The sequence below is a fragment of the Vicia villosa genome, linkage group LG1 (genome assembly GCF_029867415.1).
Source record: "Vicia villosa cultivar HV-30 ecotype Madison, WI linkage group LG1, Vvil1.0, whole genome shotgun sequence".
NCBI lineage: Eukaryota > Viridiplantae > Streptophyta > Magnoliopsida > Fabales > Fabaceae > Vicia > Vicia villosa.
Window position 1 is genome coordinate 3740431 of NC_081180.1, and position 12847 is coordinate 3753277.

Sequence of the window (12847 nt, forward strand, 5' to 3'; positions counted from 1 at the left end):
AATTTTCTTTTTATTGATGATTTGTAATGAACGCACAATGAATAACAGAATTGATTTCCTATGGGGCAGCATGTTTCATTAACATGGCATAACCCAAACGACAATAATTAATTTGTAAGAATATCATTTCAATCAAACAAGTCAATTACAATTGAAAAGAGCTCTTCCTAAACACAAACAGAGTATCATAAATTCAAGATCTAAGCCACAATATAGAAGATGAAAAGAAGAAAAAACATTCAAGAATTTGTCTAGGATTTTTTTAGTACAACATCAACAAAATGTAACTGTAAGATGAATATTTACCGGAAAGCAATATTAACATCCAACTCAAATTCATAAAACTAGGTTATATAAATTCTATATAGGCTTAGGCTTTACCTCTATATAGTCAATGCAATCTGTTAGAAACTTAGATTTTTCTCCAAGAAGTAGGAACAATGTGTTAGAAACTGGTGTCTATATTAGAATAAAGTAGGATAAGAACATAATTTATTGGATAATTACTCTACAGATTTGTCTTAAGCCAAAGGATATAAATCTATCATAAAAATCACACACCAGTGCATCAACCCACAATAACTGAATTAATAATAAAACATAACTGCTACAGTTATTTCTTATCCTCTCTTCTACTTTGTTTGATAAAAACAATACAGAACAACATGGTCAACAGAAAATAACAGTCATAACAGAATTGACATTTTTAACACAAAACTGGTTTATGTTTTTCAGATTATTCATTATTTAAAGTAAAACATTTGATAACTATTATTTCCCCCCTTATTAAGGAACAATCCCTATCTCATAACTAAAGTAAAAGCCAGCTCGATGATATTATTCTTACAGTATTGAAAACATGCTATGTATACCCACTTCGCCATCACGTTTTGGGCTTAGACCCATAACAGAAGCCTAGCAAGAGATGAAAATGTAAGCTACAGTCTCGATGGCATTCCCCCAGAAACTACTATAGTTTCTCCTGTTATGTAAGACGCGTCATCAGATGCCAAAAAAGCCGTAGCAGCACCCATGTCGTCGGTTGTACCAAGCCTTCTAAGTAATGTCTGCTGTTCAAGCTCCTTTCTCTACAGTAGTATACACATGAAATCCATTCAAACGACAAACTATACACAGTGAGGCAAGAGGAAAAACCTATTTGGTTCAAAAGATACTTACCATAGCAGAATTATTGGTAATGAATGAAGCAAAATTAGTCGGTACAAAACCAGGAGCAATACAGTTTACACGAGTGTTAGGGGCCATCTCAGCAGCAAGGGCCTACACACCATATTATTGTAACTATCAGATTTGTGAAAAATAAAAAATAAAACTTTAAGGTTCATATGATTTTTGAAGGAGCAATTGGAAGCCAAGTACCGACTTTGGTAAGTCCAAAAAGGGCTGTTTTGGTCACTCCATACATAGCCATAGCAGCTGGTGGGTTATAACCAGAAATTGATGAAATGATCACAACAGATGAACCCTTTTGCAAGTGAGGAACTGCATCCTGTGTGAAAAATAATGAGGATAACACATAATACACCGATTTACATCATCAAAACACCACATGCGAAATGTCAAAACATATGTATATATATTGTATTGTTTCTTTTCTTCTATTTGTTAAAAGGCATTTTCACTGCTTGATTACCTTCAGAAGAAGTATAGAGGCTTTGACATTTATTTCCCATAATTTGTCAAGGACCGACTCTTGTGTTTGCAGGATGGATTCGACAGAAGGATTTGCAGCAGCATTGGATACAACAACATCTATCTTTCCATACTTCTGTAATAACAAACTGTTAGGAACCAGGGAAAGCAAATCACAAAAAATATAAATAAAAGATAGAGATTGCTGTTTTAAAGCAAATCACAAAAAATATGACTAAAAGAGAGAAATTGTTGTTTTATTCGCTGAGATTAAAGGATTTATAGAAGAGAAGTTCTCTAACTACCACAGGGCCTATCTCCTACAGAGGGCAGAAGTGACTCACACTTGCAACCAACAATCTTCTCTCTATTAAAGCAACACTATAATAGAAGCGGTTATCTATTCTCTCTCTAAGCAGGCTTAACCACTCACCCTTGCACCCAACAATCTCTCCCACAGGTGTGAGTTCTCACATCCTATAACATGATTCAACACTGAATCCTGTCCCGCTCTACCGCCAAGCCGGACCATGGCTTTGATACTACTTGTTGAGGAGCATGGCTCTGATACTATTTGTTGAGGAGTCTGGGGAAGCTGGGAGCACCAACGGGCAACCAATACCCCAGACCCACAAGAGAGGGAGATACCACATCTCCACCCAAAATCTTAAGGGTTCAGGTATATGGGTCCTCTTTCTTATAAATCCAGCATTCCACCAATTCATAACCGAAGTGGAACTTAACCACTCACACTTGCACCCAATAGGTAGACACCCTCCAAGTCTTGGATTTCCCTTTGAACCCAATACAAACAAAAAAAATTCAACCACGAGTTAAAACTACATTCAAATAGTTAGAAAGCCTATAAATAGAAAAGATTGTTAAACTAATGCGCTAAAAAACTAAGACCAAGATCATAAGAACAAAACATATTATCTTGTAATTCCATTTAAACAAGCTCTTTAGAACACCTCAAAACAAAGGCATATCAGAACAAAGACATGATATATCGGTTTCTGACTTGGACACATCTTTTTTTTCAAATTATTACCAGCATCGACGTATCAGGACTAAACAAGTATAAAATCAACACTAGCCTTCAATTGAAATTGGACAAGGTCCACATTCCCAAAACAAGATGATTCAACCACTGATATGAAGAAAACCTAACCTGGACAGTTTTATCAATCAAATCCTTCCTCTGTTGACCATTGGACACATGACAAACAACAGCAAACACATCAATTCCTTTACCCCTAAGTTTCTCAGCAGCCTCATCAACATTTTTCTGCACCAATTCGAACAAATCATTCAAAAAACGATACCAATCAACAACCAATTCTCATAAATTAAATATGAATCAAATCTCAATTCTCATATAAATTAAATATGAATCAAATCTCAATTCTCATAACCAAATCCAAAAAAAAAAAAATTGAAAAAGGAAGGAACGTACCTGTCTACGAGAAGAGATAACGACAGAAGCACCTTCCAATCCAAGTCTCTCGGCTATGCTAAAACCAATTCCCTGTGTTGAAGCGGTCACGATCGCAACTTTTCCTTTGAATCTCTTTGGAATTTCCATTTCTTCTTTGAATATTGAATCTGATACACACGCGCGCGCGTTTTGGTTGTTTCTGAAACAGAGAAAAGAAGAACGAAGGAAGAAGAATCCACAGTGCTTTCTACGAATGCATAGTTATAATCTTCAGATTTATTTTCTTTCTTCGGTAGTTTCTGTATAACACGTAAGAATTAACGCTACCGGATATTATTAATCATAATAGTTATTATAATTATTGATTATCCCTTTGGCCTTACACCTTATGAACAACAATCATTAAAATTTCTTAGCAAAAAATATCATTAAAATTTAATGTATTTAATGTAAGTAAAGTCGCAAAATCCAACTATGAGAGCCGCCACTCCTATAAAAATCAAGAAGTTTTGTCTTTTGTTCTCTTGTCTATGAAAGAGAAGTGAGGAAATAAAATAACTAATGTTAAATTAAAACTTATAATATTTTTTTTAACAAAAAAAAAGTAAAAGAGATAATAAAACATAAGGGGACCAAACTAAAACCCCTTAATGATAAATTATATGTTTAGGAGTGTCTTCTTTGTCTAACAATTGTCTAACAAGTAATCTCTCTTGATATCTTCACCAACAAAATTAAACAAATTAAATTTTTTTCTCTCTAAGCCAAATGTAGCTAAAGTATCCGCACAAAAATTGACTTCTCTAAAGTTATGAGTGATCATGAAATCAATTTTGAGCGTGTAGTCCAACACAAGAGTCAACGAGATCGAAACTTCGAAGGCACCAAGTCATGATTCTTAAACACGTTAACTACAAATGTACAATCGATTTCCAGCCACAATTTAGAGAAATTCTTCTGTTTAGCTATCTCAATAGCCATTAAAGCCGCTACTAACTGGTCATTCTCCGAAGAATCAAAATCAATGAATTCACAAAAACTAAGGGCGTGCTCAGCCTTATGATTCCTATAAATTCCTCCACACACAGCTGTGCTTGGGGTACCAACCGCAACACCGTCAATGTTACACTTGCCATACAAAGGAGGTGACCAAAGGACCTCCATTGTTGTCAATTACTTCATGGGATTTAAATTTATGCCGAAGTTTTTCAGAAGAGTGAAGTTGGAGATGTCAGAGTTGGAAGTTTTTTTCGTGCTATTTCCAACAAATTTAGCTTGAGTCGTGACCGTTGAAACACAAGATTTCCAGCTCAAATTTTTTCCTTAGAACCTTGCTTTGTTCCTTGCAATCCAAATTTGGTATAAGATACACACCATACTGGCTTGTATGATTGTTTTAGCTTGGGCAGATCAATTCTGATTTAGAATTTCTATGCAATCATCAAAATTTGAGACCACCACATTCAGATGAATAGCAGCAGCAATATGTCATTATAGAAATTTTTTCCTTGCAAGTTAATTAATTATTTTAAGACAGAGGAAATATTATATTTTTATTGGACCGCACTGTTAAACCTTACATTGAAAGACAATTTTTTGTTCAAATCGGTAATATTCTTTACTACGTATGTCGGTATACTTCTTAAGAAATTTCACACTGTTAATGAAATCATAACCATTAATTTTTATAGAAATTTGATTTTTTTTTAAATCATATATAAAATATTTTTTAAAGGGTTGTGTTACACAGACAGCGCACTATCTTTAAACTCATATAAATTTAAGAGAAAATAACTTTAAGATTTTATTATTTTTGTATCTTATTATTCATATATATTCGTATATATTCATATAAAAGAATTGTATACAATCAATTAATTATAGAAATTTAATTTTTATTTTAATCATTTATAAAGTAGATAACAGTGATAAATTGACAATATATATAGTAATTAATCTCCTTAAGATAAGTCGGATCTTCTTTAACCAAATGTAGGGTGGTCAAAGTTTAATCCCTTTTTTAACCAAATGTAGGATAGTCCAATTTAAAATAGATAAATGTCATGCTTGAGTCTTTCTCATGTTCACTAAGATTGTCATATGTAATGAGAATGTTACCAAATAAATGTCATATGCGTCTTTCTTATGTTCACTAAGATTGTCATATCTCATGGGAATGTAACCAGCGGGGCGCGGCTATTGTAATAGAGCCACGAAATTGTAAGGCTAAGTTGCACGCAAGGATAAGGGAAATAAAGAAAGTGTGGGGAGTCACGTACACCTAGTAACAGAAAGAAAAATGCATTACCCATAGCAATAGTCGAACAAGGATGGATTTTGTAAACCACGATTTATTGGCAAGATTAGTTTTGTTTTTAAATACTGCACTTGTACATTTTGTTGGAAATTTACCTTCTTTTTTTTTCTCTTTACTTGTGGAATTCTACATTTAGCAACTAAAAAAAACTCAATTTCTTACTCAAACTCTATGAAGTAATTAAGAACCTTGTGGTTGAGGGGCATAATTCCTTTCTCATTGTAATTGTTTGAAGGACAAAGGAAATAATAGTTGATAGCTATTAGCTGACTTTCAAGCTCGTAAATAAACTTTGCACCCCAAAGTGGGATAATACGACTTGTAAAATCCAATTCACTCCTCAAAAGAAAGCTTGGTGCATGCATTTGTGTAACTGTCAAGATTCTCAACAAAATAGACTAGCCATCAACTTTGGGATCAAAGCGATCAGACTCCCATAGACCTAGTGATCTACCACAAATTTTGAGAATACCAACATCTGAGATTCTTCGCAATGATTTTATAAATGCTTTGGTTAATCCTCCTGAAAATTAGTGGTATTACTATATTCTTTATCATACATCAGGTTGAAATGAGAATATGTGAAATCATGTATAGGGTCTTCAACAACTTGATGTATTGTTAAACCTGTGACTTAAACGCCAGTAATCAACCAAAAATGCTGCAGCCAATAAAAATTATATGCTACATAAACATGTATCTTGTTTACATATATAAAATTGTAAAACAATCCCACTCCAGCTCACAAGGGCACTAGAAATGGAAAATTGGATAGGGAGCACCTTCAAATGGTGCACATTCATATACAATTAAGGCAAACAAAATAGAGCGGCAATTGTCTAAACAATCTTATGTCATGGACTGGACTTTACACGATGTGGGCATTAGAGATTCAACGCGCACACAAAAAATATTTCAACTATTTTAGAAAAACATCAAAATCTCAGTCAGAAACATTCATGACAATCAAAAACAAGCTTAAACGATTTTCAACTTACTCATAAGGATTTCTAAACTTTTTTAACAGCTCTGGTATTTCATAACCAAGCATGTCATCTACAGCTTGAACCATTTTAGGCTTCAATTTATCAAATTTGTCAATGCTGTAAGTATTCAAAACCTCTCTGAAGTGATCTACATTGGGAAAATCACCAACGGGTAAATGAAACTCCCTTTGAACCTGTTTTACAAGATGATTAGTAAATAACAAGTAACTGAGAAACTAAGCAAATTAAGGAAACAAAAACGGATGGAGCATACCTTTTTAAATTCATCTTCAAGATCATCTATAAGCCTTTGTTGCACCTTAGCTTTGCCCATCATTGCAGGCATCTGCATCTTAAGATGACTAATTATATAGGCATGGATTTTAGCGGATCTCGCACGTTTGACAAATTCATTGATCTGCACCGTTCCAATGATATCAGAGTTTAGAACCAGAAAATGAAAATACAAACAAATAAAAGGGGCATAAGCTTGTGGTGATTTGCTATATTCATACACTTTTACTCATTTGTATGACCCTATCTAAAAATAATATGAAAATAGAACTGTACCCGACCGTCACACGCCTTTCTTGGAATATCTGCCAAATCTGAAAGGAGATCGCTTTGTTCTTTCTCAAAAAGCTCCTGTCCTAATGGGCCGACAAAACCTTCATTGATAGGCTTATCATTGAATGAGCTGAAAAGTCAGGTAAAGTAGAACAAACCAACAGTTGAAGAATGTCAAATTAATTAGAGAGTGAATTCATTAATGAAATATGAAAACAATGTGAAGCACAGGAAGACAATACATATTTAAATGTGAATTCACCTACAAAATGCTAAGAAAGAAAAGATAATAAAGATAATTCTTTTCACCAAAACTGCAAAAGCCTAAAAATCTTATGATGTTCAACTGCAACAGGACTGCATAAGCTCAAATGAATAGTAAATAACAAAATTGAGTCCTTGCAAGCAAATCAATAATCATTATCTGTCCTATTTCAAAGACAACTAACCTTACCCAATATATACACGTACAACTTCCGGGGTATTCAGAACTTTTCCCAAAGACCACATCAGTGCTCCATAAACTCTCATGAGCTGCGACATTACAATATGGGAAACATAAATAGGCCACAAACTAGAAAAATAAATTGTCAGAAATATTTCGATCAATTTAAATTAAGTTGATGATAGTGCCTTACTTGTTGAGTATCAATTTGGTCTGCCTTATTCAAAACAACACGTATTTTGTCATCTTGACCGCGTAGAGAGGAAATCACTCGTTTAAATTCATCACTAATGTCAAGTTTGTGGGGATCAAATAGGAGAAGAATCAAATCACATTTTGCAGCAAACCAAGATATAACACCGGTGAAGTCATAACTTCGTTGAGTCCTTTGCTTTTCTCCAGAGAGGACACCAGGGGTGTCGATAAACGTTATTTCATCTAGCAGCTGAAAGAAAATATTGTTTCAAGTTCAAGGACGAAAATGTCAATCGAGCAAAAGTGGAATTGGAAAGATATAAAAAAAAAAAGACTCACTGGATGTGGCATTTGAGAGCATTGAAACTTTGACAAAAAAGAACTACCAAAACTTGTCAAGCCACTAAAAGGCATGCTAGCATCAACAGCTACAGTATTTCCAGGAATGCTCCTCTCATCAGTTCCAGACTACAAATAAAAAGATATTAAGCTTTGAACCTCTGTGAACACTATGGAACGAATTCACAAATGCAGAATGATCTCTCACACTCCAAAAAGAGAAGTTTTGTTTAGATTTTATTAACTTCCAAAGACAATACTAGAAAAAAAATTTATTATACCATGACAGCGACAAATCTGTCAGTCGTGGGTTCTGGTCCAATGTGCGCCCCTGTGTCAAGAGTAAGGTGATACAAAATTAGTAAAGGAATCTATATCCCTCTATTATAAAATTATATGCATGAAGGAATTTTTATCCATCTATCGTCAAATTATATGCATGAAGGAATTTATACAATGCAGTGCTAGATCAACCACAATTTAACTAACCTGGATATTCACATCTTAGCAAGTGTTTAATGAATGTTGTTTTCCCAGTAGAATATTGACCGAGAAGCATGACCATTGGTTTAGCATCAAAATCACTGTTGGTCTGAAAAGGACATATGATAGACATCCTAACTTGATTTGTCATAATTACATGAATAATATACCATGAATCATGATACAAGTACAACCCCATTCACACAGGGAATGTACAGCAATTAGCATACTTTATTGATATATCACTTACCAATAATGGAGATACAAAATCATTGAATCGATAAGTAGCCTCCAACGGTTTTAGCCGCTCCACATACAACTTCTTCAAGCCATCTATTATTGATGTCACTGCATTGAGGGGTAACTAAGAAAAAAGAAACTACTATATTAGAATATATCGAGCAAAAAATAGAAATAAAGGGCATACACAGTAGAGCTTGCAAAGAAACTAATTCACAACTGCACATTTCAAAATGTTTTTACATAGTAAATCACTACAATATTCCCTTGTATGCATCTTCTAATTCATGATGCAATGAATGAGAGCAACAGAGATAGCTGTCAATTATAAATGTATATGTCTCATAGTAATTCATCCAAGTAAGTAAACAAAGCATTCGATAATAAAAGAAGGCCTTTCATTTTAGCATCGGAAAATTAACTATCATTAGTCCATTAGAAATATGAAATAGTTACCGCACCAGTGACCACATTTTTACAGATTGGTTGTTCAACTACAAAAGAAAGGTTGTCTTTCATAATTTTAGATTTTTTATGGCTTTCATATTTATTAAAAAAAAAAACATTTTGCCAAAAATGGACATATATTTGGAGGATTCACCTTCTTTGCAGATTTTGAAGTAACCCGTGGAAAAGGCTGAAGCTGGCCAGTCCCTAAGTATTATCAGTTAAATAATTCAATCAAAATTAATCAAACACTACAATGTCATTAATAACAAAAGAACAAAAATACATGTCTAACCATATACATCGGGTTGTGCATTTATTGTTGGACTCTTTGTATTCTAAAAAAGCAAACAAAGAAGAAATTAATAAGTAACGGAATCGACATAAATAATAAACAATCTAATTGATACAGCCGAGTGATATAGAAAGCACTGCTTACTGCTACTAATGCATCAATTCCTTCCAGTACTGTAGGTTTGATCTTTTCGCTGTCAACTGAAATTAATAAGAAATGGGATGGTTAAATGCATTTAAAAGAATAAATAGCACAACTAGTAAGAGCAACAGAAAGTTTAAGTAAGATTGAAGAGAAATTCAGTCTCTTTCAATCCAACAGCTAGTATATTAAATACATATATCCTCATTATCCAAATTGAAGCCAATACCCTCCCTGTTTAGATGGTTCATGAACTAGGTTACCCATTTCGGCAATTATGAAGATCATCATCATATTTTCTCGGGTCTGTTTTCTGTTTCAATATTCTTTGAAATTTAAAAGCATAATATTAATACCAAAGAAATTAAACATTGATGAACGTTCTCTTGTTGGTATCCACTAGTTAAGCTTTGTAACTACTCATTGAGCGCCCATTATCATGCTAAACGATTTACACTCGACAGATAGAGGTCATGACTCATGACACGAGACCTCGCTTCATCATCCTTATCATGACAAGTTGGATATCCATAACTTGACTGGAATAACCAATTGAGACCAGAACGAGTGTACCAAGGCCAATTAGGAAGTCCATTAGCTTCCTATACAAGGAAATATCTTCAACCCTTTTTGAGGTATCTTGAACCCCTAAACTTCACTACTATACATGGAGTGCCTTTTGCAGGACTGGCACCGACATAGCAATGGAGACAGCCAGCACAGGTGAATCCATCACACTCAACCTCTCTTGAGGATGACTTACATTTTCAGACGAGAACAATAACAAATAGAAGGAGCAAAGCACATTCTCTCCTTTAATAAGATAAATATCAATGCAAACAATTTCCAACAATCATGTTTTATCCCACTAAGTGAGGTTGGCTATATGGATCAAACTAAACTATAATATTCTATCAAAAACCATGTTTTTATCCAACTCGTTAATCTCAAGATCTAACCTAGTAGTTTCTCATCTCGTTAATCCATGCAAATAATTTACGCAAACAAAATACCGCCACAAGACTATAAAACAAAACCCATTAATCCGTGAACTTACTCTCAGTTTTTAGAATATCCGAGTTGAGATCATACCCTGCTTGTCCCACAGAAATGAGCTGTTTATCACAACAAACATTAAATTTCAAAGTCAAATTTCAACATCACATAAATTCATCCATATTAGAACTCAACATTCACTTTCTCAAAATCTATATAACCTGCATTGCAGTAACAAACTCATCAAACCCTAAAAAACCTTGTCTCTTCGTATCAGCAATCGCCCAAACCTAATTATCAGTAAATCAATGCAACTAAGCGAGTTAAACCAATGAAAAAGAGTTCAATGTAACTTAATTGTAATTGAAATGAGAAACAAAAATTGAAAAAAAGAAATTAATCAAATTATGTAAACCTGCTTGAGTTGAGGGCGAGACAAGGTGGAGAGTGCGAAGAACTTTATAGCATCATTTCCAGTGACGCGGCCATCGCCATCTACGAACAAGCAATCAAATCAATGAAAAACGAAGAGTAAAAATTGATTAAAATCTTAGCAAGTAGGAAAAAAAAACCTGAATCGGCCACGTTGAACCATTGCTTGTACAAATCGATGTGTTGATTCGAAGATGAACGGATCCAATCGGAAACTGTTATCATCTTTTTGAATGAATCTGTGAAGTTAGTTACGCAATGAACTCACAGTAACGAATCTCGAAGTGTTTGATTAGTTGAGTTTCGGATTTTTTTAGTCCTATCGTTTACTTCAATTGAAAGCTGCGATTGCTCTAATTTAGACTCATTAGCATGTGTGATTAAAGTTTAATTGATTTGCTCTTAATTAAAGTCAATTTTGGTTTTACTCCTATTACATTTCTTTTTCCTCTTTGCAAAATTATTCTACCGTCCCAAATTAAAATTATTCTACCTTCCCAAATTATACAATGTTTTTGAACCATTCTTACATATTATGTAACTTAGAATAGATTTTTTTATCTCCATATTTTTTTAGAGAGAGGTCAATTTTTGTGCAGAATATTCTGCCTACTATTAGTTTTATTAGCAAAAGCTTTACTTAGTTTAATCATGTTCATATCGATATCATTTCTGATTACTTGTTAGACAGGTCAGGTACCCCTAAACTTAGATTTTGTTTTTAAGAAATTTTGGCTTGGTTTCCTCTTGTGTCTTTTGTAATATTTTTTTGTTTAATATATTATCCTTTTGGTTTAAAAAATAAAAAAAAAACTTATCTAGTATAGAAAGAAAAAATTAGGTTTGATTTTATAATAATACTAGTATATTATTTATTATTTATTTAAAAAAGAGAAATTAAAAAATTAAAAGAAAGAAAAAAATAATAATTAGTCAAAGATATATTAAGAAAAAAAATTATTAAAGTTGTATTATAATAGACTTATAATTATAAATAAATAAAAAATTGACTTATAATTAAGACAGAGGGAGAAAATGTTTTATTTTTTATTTTTTAAAGCTATCATTCGATTCATGGGTTGTGTTTTTAAAAAAAAAAAATAGATTCATAAAATTTGACGATGTGTGTTATTTGTTTGTCCTTGATGAATGTCGTTTCGCCTCCTGTAGAATTTTCACGAACATATCGATACACAGTACCTCAAGCATGGGAGCTTGTAAAGGGTGAAATAATTTAGTTTGATCGCTACTTCACATTAAGACGAGTTCCTCAAGCATGACCTGGGGCCAGTCCCTTAAGTATGTTGGGAAAGTCCTTTATGATGCTTGAAGTGGGTCCCTCAAGCATTATTCGGCGAGTCTCTTAAGCATGGCATGGGGCGAGTCCCTCAAGTATGACCTAAGGTAAATTTCCAAATGTCAATTAGGTGGATCCTCAAATGATAATTGGGGTAAATCCTTAAACATCAGTTGAGGTGGGTGCATGCACAACATTAAATTTGATCAATGATGATTTATCCTTGGGAATCCAAATTGGCCTTAACCCCTCATACGTGTAAAAAACGTGAGAAATATTTGAAATGGTAGGATAACCTAGTGGGAGGTCATTGATTACCCTTATGGCTAGCCTTCAAATCTTTATAAGAGAGATTCGGCCCTTATTCTTTTACCTTTTCGCATCTCTTCCTCTCTCAAGATTTCGTCGGGAAACTCCCTCAAAGTCCCTCAAGCACAAAGCATACTTATTTTCCATTTTGCTCAAGTTCAAGCTCTCAACCCTCATTTGTAGGTATAGATCAGTTACATTTTCTTCCCTTTTCCTCTTATGATGATAATTAGGGATTTGGATGAGAGCGTAAAATACAATTTAGTA

The 12847-nt window shown here is 33.6% G+C and overlaps 2 protein-coding genes across 2 annotated transcripts; both read right to left on the bottom strand.

Annotated features, from left to right (window-relative positions):
- Positions 1 to 666: 666 nt before the first annotated feature.
- On the bottom strand, positions 667 to 3499 carry LOC131626826 (tropinone reductase-like 3). The gene is made up of 6 exons (XM_058897668.1): positions 3110 to 3499; positions 2825 to 2941; positions 1655 to 1789; positions 1385 to 1510; positions 1180 to 1281; positions 667 to 1088 (listed from the first exon to the last, which is right to left on the bottom strand). The coding sequence occupies exons 1-6, from the start codon at positions 3236 to 3238 to the stop codon at positions 939 to 941; spliced, it is 759 nt and encodes a 252-aa protein (XP_058753651.1). The 5' UTR covers positions 3239 to 3499; the 3' UTR covers positions 667 to 938.
- A 2669-nt stretch (positions 3500 to 6168) lies between these two features.
- LOC131626837 (EH domain-containing protein 1-like) lies at positions 6169 to 11384 on the bottom strand. The gene is made up of 16 exons (XM_058897679.1): positions 11115 to 11384; positions 10958 to 11037; positions 10764 to 10832; positions 10604 to 10661; positions 9550 to 9605; positions 9406 to 9448; positions 9265 to 9317; positions 8674 to 8787; positions 8430 to 8532; positions 8222 to 8271; positions 7941 to 8069; positions 7600 to 7851; positions 7416 to 7495; positions 6965 to 7091; positions 6669 to 6812; positions 6169 to 6588 (listed from the first exon to the last, which is right to left on the bottom strand). Exons 1-16 carry the CDS (start codon positions 11197 to 11199, stop codon positions 6403 to 6405), a joined length of 1629 nt encoding a protein of 542 aa, XP_058753662.1. The 5' UTR covers positions 11200 to 11384; the 3' UTR covers positions 6169 to 6402.
- Positions 11385 to 12847: the final 1463 nt, after the last annotated feature.